General features: G+C 37.7%; 1 protein-coding gene and 1 non-coding gene across 2 annotated transcripts; both read right to left on the bottom strand.

The window, feature by feature from the left end:
• Positions 1-3,591: 3,591 nt before the first annotated feature.
• LOC115675242 (polyadenylate-binding protein 7) lies at positions 3,592-9,535 on the bottom strand. The gene is made up of 10 exons (XM_030597837.2): positions 9,006-9,535; positions 7,557-7,675; positions 7,263-7,456; positions 6,877-7,136; positions 6,688-6,794; positions 6,408-6,597; positions 5,253-5,545; positions 4,965-5,102; positions 4,328-4,531; positions 3,592-4,046 (listed from the first exon to the last, which is right to left on the bottom strand). Exons 1-10 carry the CDS (start codon positions 9,196-9,198, stop codon positions 3,849-3,851), a joined length of 1,896 nt encoding a protein of 631 aa, XP_030453697.1. The 5' UTR covers positions 9,199-9,535; the 3' UTR covers positions 3,592-3,848.
• A 9,208-nt stretch (positions 9,536-18,743) lies between these two features.
• On the bottom strand, positions 18,744-18,850 carry LOC115675364 (small nucleolar RNA R71). Its single transcript, XR_004005036.1, has one exon. It is a non-coding gene; the product is annotated as a small nucleolar RNA R71 (small nucleolar RNA).
• Between the last annotated feature and the right edge of the window lie 4,804 nt (positions 18,851-23,654).

Below are 23,654 nucleotides of genomic sequence, written 5' to 3' on the forward strand. Positions count from 1 at the left end.
TTGAAATTTTTTATTTTATTTTATTTTTTTGGGCACCTCAAAAAATTTAAATTTCACTCAAAGTGGGTGGCCACAGGTATTTTAAGTCATTTTGTGAAGTTTTGAAAATTTTTATTTTTTTTGGGCACCTCAAAAAATTTAAATTTCACTCAAAGTAGGTGGCCACAGGTATTTTAAGTCATTTTGTGAAGTTTTGAAAATTTTTATTTTTTTTGGGCACCTCAAAAAATTTAAATTTCACTCAAAGTAGGTGGCCACAGGTATTTTAAGCCATTTTGTGAAGTTTTGAAATTTTTGATTTTTTTTTGGCACCTCAAAAAATGAAAATTTCACTCAAAGTAGGCAGCCACATGTGTTTTGGAATCAAAAATGCATTCTGGAATCAAGTATTTTTAACAAACGCATTTTTATTCCAGAATGCAAAAATCGCTCTAGAATGCATTCCGGAAATTTTTTAACAAACGCCATTCTGTTCCGGAATGCATTCCGGAACAGAATTTTTATTTCGGAATGCATTCCATGCGCATCCAGAGCTTCTCTTTTTGCCAACTCCGTTGGCACAATTGTAGGTGTAGAATTGTGTTCTCATTTGTTTCTTATGTCCCCGAGGATGCAGGTATACGCGTTGTTGTGGGTGCGACATTCACACCATTTTGCATCACGTCCCACACCAAAGGATCTATAGATCTAACGAAAGCTTTCATTTTGTTTTTCTAGACATCATAGTATTTCCCATCGAAGTAGAGTAGGGAGGTCTAGAGTTGCACTGTCCTTCAAAAATACCTTATCCAAGCATACTAGCAATAATTGATTGTTAACTCAAAAGTGAACACTTTAAAATAATGAGCACATTGCTCTGATACCAATTGATGTTGGCTAATAGTATCAACTAGAGCGAGATAAATAAGTGATTCTAATAAACTTGACAAAATATTGCAGAATAAAAATGTCCAATTAAATATAAGCATAAAGCAATAAGTTGATTAGATCAACTACGGTGCGCTTCCATCAAATAGATATTGAAATAAGTAGAGAGATAGAAAACAATGCATGCAGAGCTTTATAGTGGTTTGGCTTGGTGTAAGCCTATGTCCACTTTCCCAAATTAATGACGTACTAGCTAGATTCTACTAGTAATCTTAAAGCCAATAGATACACCCAAGCACTATTACGACATTAGTACACTCATCACTTAGATTACAATAAGTGATAATCACTTTCAATAAATGAACTCTCGCTTATCAACTCAATAAGAGTATAAGTGCATATAGCTTTCTCTATTTCACGGGTTCTATCTTCTTCGGTGTAGGTTGATCTTCATATATAATCCGCGTACTCCAAACTAGCCGTTGGAAAATCTTCAAGAGGATCAATTTAGCTGTTATGCCCATGCAATCATATCTTCCAGTAATATTGTAATTTCCACGAATAGAGTCATCATATTAGGAACTAATCCTATCTTCTGGATAATTGACAATCAATCAAGATCAGGCGTAATGAAGATCTTCTGCATAGATATTCCACAAGATTGATATTTAATCAATATCTTTGTGTAGGCTTATTCACATATTCATGGTACCTTTGGGTTTTCCCATATTCCCCGTTCTAGGCTTATTCATCTTCTACTAAGGTACCTCCTGTTTGTAGACACATCTACGCCCAGTGCCTTGTTCACCATCGATAGAATAGTATACTCCTCATCTTTAGACGATCTTGTTATAACATCATATGCATTACAGCTTGTGCATTTCAGTTGGTTACTCAACAATTAAAAACATTAGTAACCTTTGATTATTTTGTCATCTTCAAAACATCGTAAGGGAATTTCCCAACATAGATCTCTCTCAATACGATATGTATCTAGAGAGGCTATGAAGATTATTAAACACGAATAATTTGCTTGAATACCATTATAATTTTGTTTCTAATTTTCTCCGCAATAATTATTTTCACGGGAGACTTAGTTTAGTGTGTTTAGAGAAGATTTAACCTATTTCTAAGGCTGTTTTTTCATATATAAACTATGCCCCCTTACTTGATTTTGTTCAAGAAAAGACAGAATGGCGCATTTTCTTCCTCTCGCACAATCACCGAGTTGCGTGAACACTCGTAGTAACAATTAAAAGGGAAAAGTGGGTTTTGTCTCCTTAAATAGAAATTACCAAATTACCTCCGAATTAGATGATGAAATGGAAAAAGGACAATTAAAATAGGGTGGGGCTGTTACACTCCTTTCATCGTTATGTCAACATAATGCCCTTGATTTAAGAAATCCAGTCAATCTTTAACTTGAAGATAAGTATACTAAGAATATCTTAACTTTCGTACTACGCTCACTTGAATATCATAAATTTGAAAATTCGACCACTTAAGTGCCATCATCTATTTGCCTCGCTGGAAAAACCGACGATGCATTAATTTATAATACATCATCTGACTTGGCATGTCAGACGTGGTGTGTCGAAAAGTTGAAGTCAACACTCGAGAAGGCAAACGACGTCGCTTGAGATTATGATTGAAAGACAGCAGAAGTTCCAATAACTTCACGAATGATCGTTTTAATGCCATAAATTTTTAGGAGCGAACACTTGGGTTCATCGACTGGTTCATCGACTTTTTAAAAGTGACCACTTAAGTGACTAGAAGAAAGAGAGTATGAAAACGGTGTCGTTTGAGAAAGAGAGAGTTTGAAAACGGCGTCGTCTAATTAGGGAAGGTTTTAAAGAAACAGCAAGAAACAACCATGTTTGTTAAATTCTTGCCATGCTGGACAAAAATCTTCATGTTGGACTTCGGTTTATTTTAAAAATTTCACGTCGAAATGAAAATTAAGAAAAAAATCCACGTAAAATGATTTGTTGGAAATGGCACTTAAGTGGTTGATTTTACATTGATGTTCCACTCAAATGAGTAAAAAAAAAAAAGAATTATGGCACTCAAGTAAGCGCTGTATAAAAAGTATGGCACTAGTGCAATTATCCCCTTTAACATGCTTTCTCGTGTCTTCTAATTTCTCTTTTGCTTTCATCAGAGACTCACAGTAGCATTGTACCAGTCAAAAAACTCTCTCTTAGCTCAAGCCAAGAATTCAGTTTCGCTTCAAGTTCAACGGTGCGTTTATATCGCGAAAAATAAATAATTTAAAAAAATATTTTCCTAAAAATAATTACTCGTATCGCTTATAATTTTATTGTTCACGAAAATATTTAAACATGACTTGTCAATAACATAATGGGATTTCTACTGTTGAGGTAAGAGAGCAGTGGTAAAGTTGAGTTGACAGTTGACTGAATTTCTAAATTAATGGAGATCGTGGTCAATATTAACAATAAAACGAGAGTCTTCGGTCAAAGAGGGGGGTGGAAATAGTCCCAACTGGCTTTTGATAGCCAGAATAAGGAAATCCTCCGGCTTTGTTGGAGATGTACATGTGAAATTAACAATCTCTTAACAAAACTGATTATCGACCAAAGAAAAAAAACAAAACTAATTGACAACAAGATGTTAGTTAAGAAAATAAGACAATCTTCTGCAATGCTCTAAACAAGCTCAGGAAAATAAGCATTTGTTACCGCATCTACTATGCATGTATGAACAAAGGCAAAAAAAAATTATCAACCTATGATGTTTAGTGTACTAATAAATATATAGTTATTCTCAAATCAAACAAACTTTAACAATAGGTTTAAACAAACGCCTACTAAAAAGACTAAATATGAAAATATCTCAAACCAATCCTAATAGGTAATATAGTGTATATCAAAATTCCGCCGCTCTTCCAGGGCTTTACTCGCGTCATTACCTCTATACTTGAAAAAACAGGACGGTCCTACGCGATCTCACCTTCCTCAACTGACCGCGACTTGGTTGGACAAAAAGCTGGGATGTAAGGAGTCCTGGCTGGAGGATTTGGTTTTTGAGAGCTTGAGAACCTCTCCAGCTTCTTCCACTTTGGCAGCCAGTGACTCGGGAGACTCCAGAAGCAGAAGCAGCTCTGAGTTGTCCATCTCCAAAAGCATCCCAGTAATTTTCGCGACAAGATCGGGCTGCAAGTAGACATAAAACACTATAAGTTACCGGCGCTGTAATGTTCAAGTGGACATAGTTCAGTTCTAAATGGACAGCAGATACATGTACGAGGAAACCGGAGAATAAGTCATGCCAACCGGGGCAACATATTTGAAGTTTTGGTTCCTGTGGAATCATCGTCATTAACTGAATGCATCACATCATCCTCCAGCAAAACGGAGGTCATATAGTAAATTGGAAGTCATAATTGTTTCAGGCAAAGCAAACCTGTCGAGCTATTACTTGATTAAACTTTTACCTTGTGTTTCTGGACTAGTGGGTACAGACGCTCCCCAAGTATCTGTTTCTGCTGCTCGGGGGATGCAGCAGCAAGCATGCTACTTAGCATTTCAGTTCCTTGTTGACCAGATCCAGCAGAATCAGGAACAGAAGAGGTGACCCCTGCTCCATTGTTTGTCTCGCGAGAGTGACCATTTGGCACATATCTAGCATTCCTTCCGCGCTGCAGTCCATACGAATGCAAAATTTACAATATGTATCACATACAACAACCAGAGAAGCAAGTACAAGTCTACAAATATGTAGTCTTTGAACATCGTCTCTTAAACACTTTTTAAAGGTACAATTGTGGCTCCGACTGTTGATGTCTCTAAAAATCTCTTCATCTATATATGCAATATAAGTCATTAAACTCTATGAGTCAATTCAAGGGATGCGAATTCAAGTACCAAGTAATTCAATCAAAAACCTTCACATGGACACAAGCCAAATCTCTGGCAAAATAATTCTTTGAATCTCTATGATTTCAAATAGCACCTAATTCTTGGCAGTTTCAATAATATCTCATCTCATATAAGTGATGTGATAGATGGAGAACTGTAAATTAGCAAAACCGAATCATCCACATTATATTGTTAGACATTAAAAAAGAGCACCTGATTATTGTTTGAATCTTTTGCAGTGGCTACATATTGAGTCGACTGCTGCAAGGGTGGAATGTGTGGTGCAGACTGAGCAATGCCACCATTCATCCTTCCTCTGTTGTTTCTGTTCTCTCTTGGAGTGCTCGGAATCTGGAAAGTAGAAGCCATAATCATACAGTAATTCCAGTTTTTTTTGCTGGCTCAAACAAATCATTTAAACGGTGAAAAAGGAAAGAAAATATTTTGCCCAACATTCCCTACACAACATTTGCAACATCACTAAAAGGCTCTTGTTCTTACAACTGGAAAAGAAGGTTGAAAGCCTGGTCTAGCTGGGTGAGGAAATCCAGGACTCCTCCAGCCTGGCCTCAGTCCTATTGGCTGATACATCAAACCCGGGCGCGAAGCTCCTTGAGAAATAAGACTAGAAGGAGCTGTGTAGTAAAATGGAGGATATCCACCAGGAATAACAGCGGTTGAAGCTCCTGCTAGTCCAGGTATTTGATGCGTATACTGAATCTGCAGATGTGCTTGCCTTTCCTCTTTCCTTTGAGCAATAGCCACATATAGTGGCTTTCCATGAAACATGCAACCTTCAAACCAAGAAGAGAGAATTCCAAGCTTCAGATGGAATAAAGCAAATAAACCAGACCAACAGGAACAGTTTGTTATTATGCAAACTATTAATTATCTTGGATGATCCAAGTCCCTAACAAAGAATTAAAACTAAAAATGATGTGCCCTTAGGTTTCTAATGAGGCAAAACTTTGTTATATGAGCATTATTTCAAGAAAATTAAAAAGAAAAATCGAAAGTACTCAAGGACAGAGGAGCGTAATCTCTGATTAAAATATTCATTTACGATGAAGTAATGAGATAACATGCTTAACCATGGGGAGAAAAAAAGGTAAAACTAGATGACATTGGTAAGTAATACATATCCATCTTCTCGAAATGGATCTTTTATATAAGTTAATATTCTGTCCAAACCTAATATTTTATATGGCATTGCTCCAAAATCACAACTAACAAAAAGAACACCAACAATCGCCTCCCCAGTTTTCCCAGGAAGTTTAAATTGTTATCATTGAACAGAAGAACCACCAACTGGCCTACACATCTTCCTCCTACTACATTATTGTTTCATACTTTTGAGTTTCAATCATATTTAGATTGTAACCGCATACAGTAGAGTCTAGCCATGATGCAGATGTTGTAGTGACTGGTATTCTGGATAAAGACGTCAAACTTGGTTTTAAAAAATTATTAATTTGGGACTATGACCCCAGATGGTCTCCGATAATGCACTCAATTCATGTCACATGAAGAGGAAAATAAAATTCTTCAAGCTCAAAATATAACTTGCTAATATAAGGTGGAATCCTTCATTAGTGATCGTGAAAAAGGATGGTATATTCGAATTTTTCACTCATTAAGTAAACAAAATAGACTTACCATAAAAACTATTTACAGCTTTATTGGCCTCCTCTGGAGTGGAGAAGCAAACAAACCCAAAACCCTTGCTTAATCCTTTGTCATCTCGCATCACTTTTGCAGAGATAATCGTGCCACACTGACTGAAATGTTCTCGAATTTGCTCATCAGCGACATCATCATCGATATTCTTGATATAGACATTTGAATCCTAAAATATGAAGCAAAAACAATCATAAGTAAATGAAAAATGACGACGTACTAGCGAAGCTAAAGAAAAAGCAACTGCAACAAATTCTACCTTGTACTTGAGAATTCGCTCTTTGCGTCTCTCCTCAAACTGTCGACGTAGTATCTCATTGCGTTCAGACCTTTTCTGCGCCCTGGCTACATACAGAACTTTCGAGCCTGTTTTGTATGAGAGCATATAATTTAGAAAGGCGGATTGTGCATAATCCTCTACTAAGCTTCTTTGAGCACTGTAGCTTACCAAGCTGTGTTCCATTCAGAGTCTCTGTAGCTTTTTTTGCATCGTCTGGGTTTTCAAAATTCACGAATCCAAAACCTCTTGAGGTTCCATCATCATTCTTTGCAATGACCCAACTGGTGACTTTTCCAAACTCAGAAAATTTCTCCTGCAAAACCTCTTCTGTGACCTCTGGATCAAGATTCTTCACATACAGATTTGTATATTTAGCATCAGCAGTCAGCAGACCACGATCACCCTTCCTAACAAATTTCGCCACATAGCTGTGCAACAGAATTACCAATACCAGTTGAGAAACAAGAGACGGATCAGCTTCAAATAATGCCAGCTTCCACCAAAATGAAAAATCGTAATCAACTGCCAAACGAATGAAGAGAGGAACTACATACATCTTCTTGCCACCTACATCCGAGCCATTTAGATTTTCTATAGCAGCATTTGCAGATTCCTCGCTATCAAATTGCACAAAGCCATGCCCTCTACTCTTCCCATCATCAGACATGGCTACTTTGCAAGACAAGATATCGCCAAACTTCTTAAACATATCTTCCAGTCCAACATTGTCAACCGAATCAGCTAAGTTCTGACCATAAATATGCCAAGTCATTAGAAAAACATCTATTCGATGTACACACATGATAAGTACACATAAGATTCTACAAACAGAAATTGAAAGCACGTACCTTTACAAATACATTTGCTTTTCCATTTTTCCTTGCATCAGGATCGCGACATGACCAGGCAACCCTTATAACTTTCCCATGCAGTAAAGCGTGGTTCTTGGTCTCAATAGCACGTGTTGCTGTCAAATGAGAGCACGATTATTATCGAAAAATTGTAACAATACTGGTACTTTCACAGCACTATTAATAAGATGACCACAAGCAGCACATCAGAAGTAACAAACGTATAGAACACTTCTTCAGTTAGGTTCATCAAATAAAATGTAGCAGTGAGACAAACTAATTACGATAGATTAGTTGGTGAACATGGGCATTTCTTCTCCCATAGTATCCACGAGCAGGAGGAGGAGAACGAGAGTTGGATATTGCGTTTGGTTTAGCATAGGGTGCAGGATATCGAAGGACCAATAGAAGGAGATAACATTCTGATGAATGCTGTATAAACTTATTTGGCTGAAACAATCCGTACAGCTTATAACAAATCCAATTCTTCCTCACAAATATTCTAAATTTTTTATTATCAACTCCTTCCAGTTTTTTTCTTTTAATCAACCACCAAAAGAGGGAAACAAGAAGGCAAACTTTTAGGAATGGAGGTTTATAACTTCATGATCTGTGCAGATGTTACTTCAAAAAGAAACTGATTAGGGAAAACAGTATGTAGCAGTAGAGCTTGATGACTACATTATAACTCTGAATGTTTAAAGATCAATCAATGCCTTCAACTCTCCCGGCGGTTTCTCAGTGAAAAATACAGAACTTTGCCTCAGATATGCCACGCTTACATACACTCACATAACTATAATTTCAGATATATACATTTCATTGGTGCTTAATAGAAACTCCTGCAACATCCTATTACTTTCAAATATAAGAACCTTGCAAAACATGTGGGCGTGTGTATATATATTTAGATAAACATCACAACCCCACCAAGCCCATCAGCTCCTTTTCTAGGCATTGTTCTGCATACATGGCGAGATCGCTCTCAACAAAAATACATCAATACCGATCGAAATCCCGGCAAATGAAAGATATTAATATATAATAAGAACAAACAACAAAGGCCGACTAAACTAAGAATGCAAATCCAACATTGTCCTGTCGAATTCACACTGAACCAGACAAACAAAACAACATGTTCTGGCAAATCAGAAACGGCAGAAACTTTATCCGACCACGACACTCTTATCTCAACAGCCAAGTGCAGTGATCATCTTTGGTTTATCATAAAAAAAAATATGTATGTGTATGAAAAAAATCCAATTGCACTGACAGAAAGATGACCATTGTAATCAATCAGCCAGAGAGAATTTGCTCGCCTTTTTTCTCGTTAAAATTCCTCGCATTGCCAGGATTACCGAAAACACATAAGAAAGCGGAGAACGAATTCCCCCCGGGGGGGAGCGTGGCGCGGATCGAATCGAACGGGGACATCGGAACTCTTACCATCGACGGTGGAGATGAAGTTGACGTATCCGTAGCAGAGGGACCTGCCGGAGGACGAGTCCCTGCAGACGCGGACGGACGTGAGGCTCTTGAACTCGGTGAAGGCCTCGAAGAGGAGCCCGTCGGAGACGTCCGGGTGGAGGTCCCCGACGTAGAGCGACGCCGGCGCGGCGACCGTCGCTGGAACCGCCATTCGTCCCCTGCCCGTCCGATCGTAGAGAGAGAGCCCAATTCGACGGGGGAGGCCGGTCGTCCGGTCGGTCGATCCCAAATCCGGCAAATCGGAGCGACGGCGTTTCGGTTTCGGCTTCGGCGTCGGTTTCAGGGAGGGAGAGGGGGAGGAGGCTGATTGAATGAATGGTATTGAATGAGAGGGAGACTGAGAGAGTTAGAGAGAGATTGGTGAGAAACGTGGGGAGAGAGAGAGAGAGAGAGAGAGAGATGGCGTTGTGTTGTGTTTGGTGTGTGTGTGTTTTTTGCATGGACGCAGGAGGGAGGTTTGAGCCGTTGGCTATTAAGGATGGATGGATGCTGCCGCAGGAAGGGAGGAGAGAGAAGACGCCGGAAGGAGACGACGTTTCTGAAGCAGCGCGTGGAGGTCCCCACCACGCGCCCCGTCATCCCCTCGTCCCCCCCAAAAGAAAAGTAAAAAAAAAACTGCAAGAGAAGGATTTTGTTTTTTTTTTTTTTGGTCGGAACGAGCAAAAAGAGGAAATTTTGGAAAAGGGAAAAACGAAGCAAAGGTGGGTTTTTTAGGAAATTATGGATTTCGTTTTTCATTCTGTTTCTCCCCCGAAAGGGTACGAAGAAAGTTGTTGTTGCCATGTTTGGAGTACGGTTGATTTTTTCTTGTTTCGTTTTCTAGGGTTACCATCACGAAAAATCTCAAACTGGTATATTTGTGACAAATTTACATCAAACTAATTTTTTGACGATCAAAAATCCTAAACTGATATATTTGTGACAAATTTACCCTCCGTTAATTTTCGTTAAATTGGATTAATACCATAAAAAATCGCAAACCGGTACATCCGTGACAAACGGATGGCAAAACCCAAAGCTGGTATATCCGTCAGTTGCCGCGTGTCATTTAACAAAGCGATTTGACAGTAAAATTTAATAGAAACTAACGGAGGGTAAATTTGACACGAGTATACTTGTTTGGGGTTTTTCGTGGTATTAACACTTTTTTTTTTCGTTTTTTTCGTTTTTCTTTTTGCCCTCTTTTGGGTTACTAAGTTCGAGATATTTTGGTTTAATTAAATTCACTCGAAATCCTTAAAAGGTGCTGTTGAATTTTGATTTTGCCGATCCAGGGTTTGTACGGTGTTGATGTTGCGTTTCCAGTTTAGTCGGAATGAAATATGGAAACATCATCAATGTTTAAATTAGATCCTCACTTCCAAGCATGGTAATCTTATATCTCGACCTTTCTTGTGTGGGAAATGAAATAATTGACTTTCAGTATCGATGACCTTGTTTGATCTATATAAACCGCGCTTGAAATATATTTCGTACACGAAAAGTTCCTTAAAAGCCCATACTAGTCATTGATACAATAAGTTTTTTTTTTGTTCTATTATTCCCTACTGAAAAAAATAGAATTTACTCTAAAAGCACTCGAGTTTCTTACAATGTGATTTATTAAACTCCTATGAAATTACAAGACAAATTCCTTTTTTATTCAAAATAAGACGCATGAATGGTTAAATATTGTCTACGTACTTCTTAAATGAAGCGAACGGACAATTATTTGGTATTTACAACCGCAATCTCATTTTGCTGAAAAATTCATTCTTATCGCCTTGAACTTTGGAAGCGATACGTATTAAATTTAAATTTAAAAAGTAGATATTTTACTTCTTGAACTTGCATTTTATTACGACCATTCGTCCAATTAACACGTGCATATGTCGTGCAGAGATACAATGTAATCTCTCATTAAATATTTATGAAGTTACTTCTTTGTCCTAGTTCCAATAAGTGATTTATAAGGCACAAGAAAAGGCAAATCACTAACATTATACTCATTTTAGTCTACTAAATCAAGAAAATATACTAAATATAAAAAATAATGATTAACAAGATAATGGTTTTATAAAATGGTCAGGATATTTTTCAGCCTAAAAATCCTTAAAAAAATTCCTTACAAATCCTTAAAAAATAATTCACTATAAAATAGATAGAATAGTGAATTGTGGAGAAAATTCTTCCTTTACAAGTACTTGGGATTCTTACATAGTGATTTCTTAAACTCCTCAAACATTCTTAATCTAAGTATGTCAAAATTCTACAACGATTTAAATCAATTTTTCAAAGTTAGATGAAATGTTTCAAGTACCGTATATACTTATCAAAACATTTAAAATTGTTTTATTCTTTTTCGTCACACATAACCTGTGTGTGCTTTCAAGACTAGTGTCGATAAAGACAACCAAACAATCTTTGTATGAATCGAATTCACCTCGATGAACAAAGCATATAGAGGCACAACCTTCCGAATCTCCCGGTCAGCACAAAAATCTTCACCTTTTAGGAAGCAATCCGGCAATTATTGAGTATCATTCAGCGTAATCTCATAAAGAAATTTATTTTGGAATATGTTGAATAATTTCGGAAATTTAAATAGTTAAACATATTTTATGTTATATTCAATGACATAAATAGTTTACTTTTATCTCCTTGAATTTTTTAAAGTCAGACATGGTATATAGACAATGAATCAATATATATTTTTACCTCCTTAACTTGCATTTTGTTTCAATCGTTTAAGTTAGTTAACTTTTTCGCCACTGAGATGGTTGACTTAATGGTAAACGGGTCACTAGTCTTCCATGAGATCACAAATTCGATTCCACATTTTGAGTGAATCTCTGAACAACTCATGTTACGTCATCTAGCCTCAGCGTACCTCGTGTGGAGAGAATCCTAACCGTTAGCATTTCGGTGGGGCTGTGATGATGGATTCGGCACAAACTTCATGGTAATGCCCGGAGGGGTTGCTTGGGTCAATCACTCTTTTTCACCCTTTTACTTATAAAAAAAGAAAAGCTAGTCAATTTTTTAATTGGCATGTGTAATTAGTGTGACTTTTGGGAAGTAAAGTGCAATTTCTTCTTTATTCTTTTATTGAAATTCCTTTTTGTTCTAAGTTGAAATAGGCAATAAATTGAATACAGAAAACGGCAAAAATTCTCTCACTAACCCAAATTTATTATTTAAGTCATTTCGACAGCTAAATTATAAAATGCTCGTTACATTTTTATTAAAAAAAAAAGAAAATCAAGAAAACTTCTACTTTTCATCTATGTACTTTCACTATTTTTTCAAATTGTTCTAATTTTAATTTTTTTTCTTAAGTAGTTACACTAAATCAGTAAGTATAATATTTAAAATGTAAATGTGCCACATTATGCAATTAAAAGTCACTTTGAACGGATGAGAGATATAGCATATTTTCTTACTTAAAGCCACATTGGAGAAAGTTTTCTTAAATTAGTTCTTTAATTTTATAATCTTTCCTTTTGCGATATTATACAGGTCGTTCCTAATTGAATATATTAATCTGGTAAGTTCTAGGTGAATGTTGGCAATTTTTCCTTTTTGGTGATATATCTACTATTTAATTAAACTTATAGAGAAAGGATATATAGTACAAGCCATAAGTAGAAATTGCACTTTCAATACCACCCCGAGTCATATTCATGGCAAATGCTAACGAAATTAATTAATAAAAGTTAAAGGCTAATGACTATAGCAAAATGCAAGTTTGAGGGGAGATACAGTTTTTTTTTTTTTGTAGTTAACGTATGCCTACCAAATGGATTAAATGAAGTATCGTACACTGTTGCCGTTACATATAAAAGTGTTGTCGGTTTTGTAAACAGGTCAACGTATTGTCACATGAAGAGACTACAAAACTCGAGAGAGTTATCATTAATCAATTGCTCGATAATCACTTTCACGAACAATGTTGTAATATTATGGATTATGACCAATATAAAAAAAATTAATAAGCTCAAAACTAACTAGGATAAATTCTTAAGCGCTCTTAAACCCCCGCATGGCAAATTGACAATCGTATTTAGTGCATGTTTTGTCCAATTTATACATAAAAGAGTTAATACCATTCACGGCAATTTATTTCGTAAGAATAGCTAAGGCTGTAATGTAATACCCGTTACGGTTATAATAATTACTACGACGTTTTGTTTAACTGGACAAACCCCCGTTACTCCGTTATGTTTGACATTTTACTATGAGAGCACCAGAATAAAATATGCCAAAAAAAAAAAAGAAGCCCTTGCTCTTTTTAATAAATACCTCAATCTCGTAACGATAATAAGTTGTCAAGTAATTAGTACTTAATTGAGCAATAAATATTTAAGTTGATGAATGGACCAGTCATCACATGACAATTTATGCGTTCGTACTAAGATACAATTATACTCTCTGTTCCTACGATATTACCATTTAAAATTATTTATTTACAGATTTATATTCGGAAATTCAGCATTGTAGTAATTAGAGCGAGAGGCATTTTGACCACGCGACAGGGAAGGATCGACCGGGTCACACGTGCGGAAAGAGGAGGAGAAGCCGTTGACTTTTTCGTGCGAGCGTGCGAGATAGGGGGAAGCGGGTAAACGTGGGGCCCACGGACTTCGAAGACCGGCCACGTTGCGCCACAGGCGTAGATTCGCATCCATCATCGCTGGAAGGTGACGCTTCCCTCCTAAGACGACGGACGTCCTTGTTTTTTTTCTCCTCCCTCTTCTCTTCTAGCTAGTTTATGCCTTTTTTTACCTTAGTAAATTATCTATTTGAATTTTGCACCTCCATTTTTTTCTCTTTCTTTCTTTTTTTTTTTCGGGTATTGCGGCGATCGCGATGATTCGTGTTGGCTCATTGCGTTAACACCGAGTACCCGAATGTGATTATTACAGTGCATTTTCTTGAAATGGAAAAAATGAGTAAAAATTGAAGAGTTAATACCACGAAAAACCTTAAATTAGTACACATGTGACAAATTTATCCCAAATTAATTTTTTGACCACGAAAACCCTAAACCGGTACACCTGTGATAAATTTACCCCAAACTAATTTTTCTAATACAAAAAAACACAAACCGATATACTTGTATAAATTTGTCCTCCGTTAGTTTTGATTAAATTGGATTAATACCATGAAAAATCACAAACTGCTACATCTGTGACAGATGAAGGTAAAACCCAACTGGTACACACGTCAACTGCTACATGTCATCCAACTGAAAAATTTAACCGTAAAATTTAACGAAAATTAACAAAGGGTAAATTTGTCACATATATACCAGCTTGGGGTTTTCCGTTGTCAAATAATTAATTTGGGGTAAATTTGTCTCAAGTGTATCAATTTGAAATTTTTCATGGTATTAATCTAAAGCTAAAATGACACTTGAATCCATGCATGTCTAATTTGAGGTAAACTGTGTTGTATCGGGTTAGCGTTTTCTTTGAGTGAATTGGTATTGGTATTATGTTCAGATCATGTTCTCATGTCATGTCAAAATTGTCGCCTCTAATTTAGATGAGGTTTAATAGCCCAGGCCTACGGCATGTTTAATTTTCACAATTAAACGGTTCGACACTTTAATGAAATTAAGTGCACTTGGCAAAACTAATAAGTTTTGACTTAATTGACTAAAATTAATTGAAACCCCACTTACTAGATTACGTGAATGAGTTACTTTTGTCTGCCAATTTCATTTTAGTGCCTAAACATCCGACATTCAATAAGATTAATTTTGTTTGATAATTATATTTAATTTTGACTTGAAAGTTTAGTGGTTTGAGTAACCATTGGAAACCCTTGTATGGTTTAGATCGCTTTCAGGCGCCAAATAAGTTCATGATCGAGTCAAAAGGATGCCATCCACATTTGGATAAGGGGAAAACATAAAATCAAAATGGGAAAAAAAGATTTGGTCATGATTTCTCAATTTGGAGGATGTTTTTTAAAATGCACATCTATATAGAATTAAAGGTTATAGTAAAAGATACTTCTACATAATAAATGAGTCAAATTTCGACAAGAGCTTACCAATTTTGCCGAGAAAAAGAAGAACTTTTAAAAAAAAATCTTGTGAAATCTAATTCGACACTAAATTATATTTTGTTGTAATTTTCCCTATATACAAGAGGCTATAAAAACATGATAAAAAGAAATAACTTTCATTATCTAAGGGCGCGAATGATAACCATTATGTTTTTTTGTTTTTCTATTTTTTTTTATTCCTGTGAACAGGTTTAGAACATAAATTTGCTTGGCAACGCAATTTTATTTTTTTATTTCCAAGAAAATTTTTAGCCGAGAAATAGGTTTGGAACAGAAATGAGAAATAGTTTTTTTTTACTTTCTATTTCTAGAACAAAAACAAAAAATAACAACTCTTCTTATCGCTCGCCCTCACTGCCCTCCGCCAACCACCGTCGCCCACTGCCCACTGCCGCCCGCCCCCCACTGCCGCCCACCCCCGCCCGTCAGTCGGCCACCAAGAATAAAAATTTAAGAATAACCTATCAAACGAATTTCTATTCTAGGAACATAAATTTTGTGTCGTTATCAAATGCTACTTTTTACGTAGAAACTCGTCAAAAGAATAGAAGTAGCAAAATCTATTTCTGGCTAGAAATTGGGTCGAAGAAGAGTTTAGTTTTCATTCACGCCCTAAGTCTATACTGATTCTTAATGTGTTTATACTATTAATAAAGAGAACTTTTTTTTTTACTTTTTTTAAATGGTATCTACTCTCAAATTTTCTAAAATATCCCCATGATTCTATGATAATTCTATGCATTTGAGTAGATAATTTTTTTGGTAGTGTGTAATTATTTCTACTAAAACCCTTCCCTTGCATTATCATACCTCTCACGTAGCAACTCACTAGTGCGTATGCTCTAGTACGTAGTAAAAGTAACTTAGTTACCTTACCCACCAAAGTGACTATTATTATTGTCGGTTTGGATGTGTAAAGTATGAAAGAAATTCCTCTTTAGCTATAAGGATACAAGTGACATTATATAATATTGTCGTCTGTATATTTTGACCCCCGCAGAGAAGATAATCACTGTAGATTCGAAACTTTCGATTTCGATTTCAAGCTTAAATTACACTAAGGCTCTATTTGTTTTACGAAAAATGTAACATCTTCAGAAAATATTTTTTACTATTTTTCAGGAAAATGATAACATTTTCCGGTATTTGACTGCAACCTGAAATTAAATTGGAAAATATTGTCCATCATTTTGGTAAGCATATTATTCGGGAGCTAGTGATTTGTGCATAGGTTGTTGGGGAACCGGGTACAAGCACCAAGCTCTCGGGTTTGACCTAAATGGACTCGGGTTCGACCTAAATGGACTCGGGTTCCAGGGTTCCTATCCTAGCCTCGATGGACCCGAGCATGAGTGTCGGGGACCTGGGCTCGAGTATTGAGGTCTCGGGCCCAACCTTAATGGACACAGGCGCGGGCACCGGGGTCTCAAGCTTGGCCTTGATTGACCTAGGTGGGCGCTAGCGTCCCAAACCCAGCCTCGATGGACTCGGGACTCGGGGCCTAAGTGCCAAGGACCCGAGCAGGGACGCCGTCTTGGGCCCATGCGCCAGGGTCCCGGGCACGAGCATTGTGGTCCCGGGCTCGACCTCGATGGACATGGGCACGAGTGCTAGGGACCAAGGTCCGGCCTCAATGGACATGGGCGCAGCCTAGTTTGACACGGGTTCAGGCGCCGGGGATCCAAACTAACACTGGGTCACGATCCCGGCCTTGATGAACTCGATCTCGGGCTTGGGCATTGTGGACCTAAACTCGGCCTCAATGAACCTGAGCCCAGGTGTTAGAGATCCGGGCATGAGCACTGGGGTCTCAAGCCCAGCCTTCGTGGATGATAACTCTATAAAAATAGAGTTATTTTATCTACTCTAGGCAATAAATAATACAATATTTGTTAGAATATATTTGGATTTCCTTTTATTTACTTAATTTTTCCTTATTTATGCAGAATATTGAGATATGGAGAAAATAAAGAAAATATGGCAAAAAGAAGGAAAGGAATATGCGACCCAGAGAAGAGTTAGAAGATGGATATCACATTGGGAATTCTGCGATTTATTCCCTAATTTTATACGAAAAAGAAGCAATTGCCTTGTGAGAGGAGCTTTGGATGTTATCATATAAATAGGATAACTTGGGGGAACATGGAGTTTTTTTTCCTTTAGATCGTTTTTGTTTTCAGTGTTCCAAGAGTTTTTCAAGTATTTTGAAGAGAAGACAAAAGTGGTGACAGAATTCTTGTTCTTTGATTCAAGATGTTTGGTTTAATTTCTATTTTCGTTTCTTTTTCTATTATGTTCTAATTTTCTTTGTTAGAGCTACGATGTAGCCTAACCATGATGATATGAATTTCATACTTTTTATGCTTTGCAAGTAATTTCATTCATGTGAGTTATATATTATTGTGCTTAATGCGTTTAGGTGACTAGCCACCACTTGAATGATCTGATGTGCATGTTTGAGACTAAGAAGTGATAATATGCAATTGCTCCTTATAATATATAACCATGAATTAAATGTGGATAGAAATATACCATGTTATTTGTGTAGCTTTCGGTGATAAGGTGGTCCAAAAGATTCATTGTAAATCGGGAATATTCACAGATTTTAATGCGCTTATGTTTATTTAAATTCACATAGAAATATAGTGAATTGATAAACTGAGTAGGTTTGCTATACCTAGAGATAGGATAGTAAATAGACTAGGAAATTCCTCTATCACATGTTTGATATTGTTCTTGTATGCATAATGATCTGAAATTCATATCTAGTGGTTATGGTGAAATCGGATGCTCTAACATATTTTACCTGATTGATTATCTGCCTTTAGTTTATAAAATTTCATTTTTAAAAATTGTCAATTTTTATTTGTTCTCAATTATATTTTGATCTGTTAGATAAATTTTAGAATTAGTCTATTTTTAATATTTAATTGGTTTATTATCATCAATCTCTGTGGGATGATACTCTTCTCATCATTGTATTACTTGTTCAACATGTTCGTTGACACGTGCAGAATTTTACGAACAGGTTTTTAGCGCCGTTGCCGGGGATTGTTTATTTAATACCAATTAATATTGATATCGGATAATTCTAAGTTTAATCTAGCCTTTATCTTATTTTTTTTTCAGAGTATACATTGGTACATGACACGTAGCCAATAAGGAAAACTTACTGAGTTTGATCCAGAAATCGAACGCACATTTAAAAGGCGACTGAGAGAACAGAGAAATCACATTAAAAAGATGGAGGGAGTTGATGATGGTAGAAATCAACGTAGACTCTTGAAAGATTATGATGCGCCAACAGTTGAGGGCACCACATCAAGTATCAGGAGACCTGCAATTCAAGCAAACAACTTTGAGATCAAGCCATCACTGATTCAGATGCTTCAACAATCAGTGCAATTTAGTGGGCTGCCAAGCGATGATCCAAACGCTCACATTGATGCTTTTCTTGAAATCTGTGACACAATTAAATATAATGGAGTTTCAGATGATGCTATTAGATTGAGATTATTTCCATTCTCTCTTAGAGACAAAGCTAAAGGTTGGCTCTCTTTTCTTCCTGCAGGATCGATCACTACATGGAATGATATGGCCCAAAAATTTCTTGGTAAGTTCTTTCCACCTGTAAAATCTGCAAAAATGCGTAACGATATTACTAATTTTATGCAGATGGATAATGAATCATTGTATGAAGCATGGGAAAGATTCAAGGAGTTTCTTAGGAGATGCCCACATCATGGATTACCCGTATGGATGCAGGTACAAACTTTTTATAATGAGTGTAGTATAAATCTCTGTTCTATGATTGATGCAGCTGCAGGGGGGACTCTGAATAATAAAACACCAGAAGAAGCCTACAACTTATTAGAGGAGATGGCATCCAATAGTTATCAGTGGCCTACTGAGAGGATACCAGTGCGAAAAGCTAGTGGAGTTCGTGAGGTGGATGCTTTCACGGCAATTGCTGCGCAAATTGAAGTATTCAAAAAAAAGATAGATAATATGGTGTTTCAAGCATGAAAATTCAGAATATGACATGCGAATTTTGTGGTGGAGGACATGTTAGCACAGAATGTCAGGTAGGTAACACTTTTGCTCAATCTAATGAAAATGCTAACTTTGTTGGGAATTTTAACAGATCACAGAACAATCCCTACTCCAACACGTACAATTCGGGATGGCGTAATCATCCAAATTTTTCATGGAATAATCAAAATGTGATGAGACTGCCACCGGGATTCAAACAACCAGAAGAGACAAAGTCCGGTCTAGAAGATATAGTGACAAAACTTGCCAACACTACTCAGGACTTCATCAAGAGCACAGATGTGAGATTTCAGAACCAAGAGGCTTCAATCAGAAATCTGGAGATGCAAGTGGGGCAGTTAGCAAACATGATGTCTGGGAGACAACAGGGTTCTTTGCCTAGCAACACAGAGAAAAATCCAATTGAAAATGTAAAAGCTATAACCCTGAGAAGTGGTAAACAAGTGGGTGAAGAAGATACCAAACAAGAGATTTCCAGAGACAAAGAAGAAGAGGTCAAGAAACAACCAAAGGAGATAGGCAAGAGCAAACTTTTTCCAGATAATCCCAAGCCATACGTGCCGCCAGTTCCATTCCCTCAGTGACTCCAGCAGCACAAAATAGATAAGCAATTTTCTAAATTTCTTGATGTTTTTAAAAAATTGCACATTAATATTCCTTTTGCAGATGCTTTAGCGCAAATGCCTAGCTAGCAAAATTTTTGAAGGAGATTTTGGCAAACAAAAGAAAGCTAGAGGATTACGAAACTGTGAAGTTGAATGAGGAATGTTTGGCCATCCTACAAAATAAATTACCTCCGAAGTTAAAAAATCCAGGGAGTTTTACAATTCCTTGCACTATTAGAGATTCTTACTTTGAAAAGGCATTGTGTGATTTAGGTGCAAGTATTAATTTGATGCCTTTCTCTGTTTTCAGGAAATTAGGATCGGGTGAAGTAAAAGCAACCACAGTGTCGCTTCAACTAGCTGATCGATCAATTAAATATCCGAGAGGTATTGTGGAAGATGTATTGGTAAAAGTTGACAAGCTTATTTTTCCTGTAGATTTCATAGTTCTTGACATGGAGGAAGATTTTGAGGTACCACTTATCTTAGGTCGTCCTTTTCTAGCAACAGGAAGAGCTCTTATTGATGTACAACAGGGGAAGTTGATTCTTAGAGTTCAAGATGATCTTGTTTCTTTCAATGTTTTTAAAGCAATGAAATATCCCTCTGATGATAATTCTTGTTTTAGAGTTGAGACAGTTGACAAGTTGGTGAATAATGTTTTTCAAGAAAATATTTTTAAAGATCCACTTGAAGCATGTTTGGTTCAACCAAAAGACAGAGAAATTGAGAATGAGGAGATAATGGAGTACGCAAATTTTATGGAGGCAAATCCAACATATTCAAGGCATAAGGCAACAAAATTTGAGGAGTCGGGACAACACACAACGAAGCTTAAGCCATCAATTGAAGAGCCTCCTATTTTTGAACTCAAACCCTTACCTTCTCATTTGAAATATGCTTATTTAGATGGAATTTCTTCTTTACCAGTAATTATATCTTCTTCTTTGACAGATCTGATGGAGGAGAAACTGCTCGGAGTATTGAAAGAACATAAAGGTGCAATTGGATGGAAAATAGCTGGCATCAAGGGAATTAGTCCTTCAATTTGCATGCACAAAATTTTGATGGAGGAACAACATAAACCCACTATCTAACCTCAGAGGCGTTTGAACCCGAAAATGCAAGAAGTGGTGAAAGCTGAGGTAATTAAGTTACTTGATGCAGGGATCATCTGTCCTATCTCCGATAGTTCCTGGGTAAGTCCTGTGCAAGTTGTGCCAAAGAAAGGAGGTATGACTATTCAGAAAAATGACAATAATGAATTGATTCCTACTAGGACAGTTACTGGATGGCGTGTGTGCATGGATTACAGAAAATTGAATGATGCCACTAGAAAAGATCATTTTCCTTTACCATTTATTGATCAGATGTTGGAAAGACTTGCAGGACATGAGTTTTATTGCTTTCTTGATGGATATTCAGGGTATAATCAGATTCCTATTGCACCAGAAGATCAAGAAAAAATAACTTTCACTTGTCCCTATGGTACTTTTGCTTTAAGAAGAATGCCCTTTGGTCTTTGTAATGCACCAGCTACTTTTCAGAGATGCATGGTGGCTATTTTTTTTGACATGGTTGAAAAATATATTGAGATTTTTATGGATGATTTTTCCGTTTTTGGCTCATCATTTGACTCTTGTTTAAATAATTTGGCTTTGGTCTTACAAAGATGTGAGGAGACTAACTTTGTTTTAAATTAGGAGAAGTGTCATTTTATGGTACAGGAAGGAATAGTGCTCGGGCATAAGATTTCTAGAAATGGAATAGAAGTCGATCGAGCCAAAGTGGAGGTTATTGCAAATTTGCCTCCACCAACATCTGCGAAACTTGTCAAAGGATTTTTGGGGCATGCAGGATTCTACAAGCGGTTTATAAAAGATTTTTCTAAGATTGCTAAACCACTATCTAATCTTTTGGTAAAAGATGCACTATTTAATTTTACTGATGAATGCGTGCAGGCTTTTAACACTTTAAAGGAGAAGTTAATATCAGCACCAATTATGACAGCACTAGAATGGGATTTACCTTTTGAGCTAATGTATGATGCTAGCGATTCTACAGTGGGAGCTGTTTTGGAACAGAGGAAGAATGGAATTTTTCAAACCATTTACTATGCCAGTCGAACCTTGTCAGGTGCACAATTGTAACATTCTGAATTTTCGATCCTTTTCCCGGGATTTATGGAATGAATATTTGGCTAATGCACTTATAGTGAGATCTCACCCGGAACCGCGCATTCTTGGGATGCTAACCTTAGGGGTAAGGCCATTACGGGATTGAGTTCGCACGACCAAAGAACTCGACCTTGGTTCGACCTTCGACCATAAGAATTGACGAGGGAATGTTTTGGGCCAACAGAGAGCGATCTATTTGATTGATCGTGTTCGAAGGGAACTAGCGACAGACCCTCGCAGTTATATGACAATCGAGGTCGCCTTGGTTCGAGCAAACTTAAACGTGATTTGACTTAGTGTCGGTCACGGGTCGAGAGCGCGTAATCCCAATGAGCCACCCGTTACCAAGAGATAAGCTAAAGTCACGATTGTTCGATTCTAGTCATTTCTTGGAATTCGGGCCCGAGAATCAAGAATTTTGAAAGTGACAATTTTTAGCGGCCGAAGGCGTTTTTGGTGTGGCCAACCTTGGGGCCACCCATTTCTATAAAAAAAATGGATTTTGGTTCGGGACCGGAAAAATGACCGTTTTGCCCCTGGGATCGCGAACGAATTTTGAGGACTGGATTAAGTCGGAGGACTGAGAATTACCCAGTATGGCCGAAAATAAGAGGACAAGAATGCCCCTCTCCCTTTTTGGTCAATTACTCTTTTGCCCCTTGCATTATTAGATAAGATCAATCGTGGGCCGTTGGATGTGGATGAGATTAATTCTTGGCCGTTGGATCGGAGGGGTAGATAGGGGGTATTTTGGTAATTTCCGGAGTGCAATTATTGGGGTTAGATTATAAATATATATTTCCTCTCTCTCTCTCCTCAATAATTCTCTTTCTCTCTCTCTCTCCTCACTCCCCCCACCGAACCGGCTCTCTCTCTCTTCCCTCTCCCTTGCGTGTGAGCCACCTTGGCCGGCCACCAGCTCGCCGCCGCCTGGTCGCCGCCAGCCAGCCGTCCGCGCCGCCGCTTCTCCCTTTCGGCCGCGCCTCACCGCTCGTCGTTCCCTCTCTCTCTCTGTCTCGCCTGTCCGTTCAGCTCAACCACCCACCGGGCCACCCCTGGCCGTCCTCCCCTGCCCTATACGATTAGATCGCCACCCTCAGCCGCCCGATCGCTGGCCCGCCAGCCACCCGTCCACGGTGGTGCAACCTTCGCCGCTTGGCCGCAGGTCTTTGTTCTTTATTCTTGCTTTCTGCGCTACTGATCCGGCCGTTCCAGCCACCCAATCAGCCCGTTTGTCACTCCTTTCTAGGGTAAGTGACTCCCCCAAACCTTCCTTAGGACCTCGGGTATTGTTAGACATGTTTAGGGCTTGGTTCGGGTAGTTTAGGTGGCTGTTTTGGGGCTGAGATGAGGGCTGGTTGTTCGGTTGTCGTGGACTGAATTATGGAGTGAAAATATGAGGTTTAGGAGGTTCGGATAGGGCTGTGATGATATAAAACGATTATGGTTGAATTGTGCGTTTGATTGGTAGTTTCATGGCTTGTATGGGTTTAATTGAATGTCCGTACGAGTTGTGGTTGTTGGCTGGTTTGGAATGAATTTTGGCCTGAGTGCAGTGTGGCCGTGTGTGCCATGTGTGTGACCGTGTGGTGTGCCGGTGTGATCGTGCATTGAAGTCGTGTGCCAAGTGTGTGTGGCGGTGTGGTGTGTTCGTGTGACGAGGACGTGTATTGGTGAAGTGTATATGAGATTGTGTGTGTGTGGCCGTGTGTGTTGTG

Source organism: Syzygium oleosum, unplaced genomic scaffold (assembly GCF_021117445.2).
Source record: "Syzygium oleosum isolate NSW1041296 unplaced genomic scaffold, Sole_v2.1 Sole_v2.28, whole genome shotgun sequence".
NCBI lineage: Eukaryota > Viridiplantae > Streptophyta > Magnoliopsida > Myrtales > Myrtaceae > Syzygium > Syzygium oleosum.

Coding starts and splice junctions, on each gene's coding strand:
- LOC115675242 (XM_030597837.2), bottom strand. CDS start 9,198: ATGGCGGTTCCAGCGACGGTCGCCGCGCCGGCGTCGCTCTACGTCGGG. Junction 4,532..4,964: donor AAGATTCAAACAATAATCAG/GTGCTCTTTTTT, acceptor TATGGACTGCAG/CGCGGAAGGAATGCTAGATA. Junction 4,047..4,327: donor CACTAGTCCAGAAACACAAG/GTAAAAGTTTAA, acceptor GTCTACTTGCAG/CCCGATCTTGTCGCGAAAAT.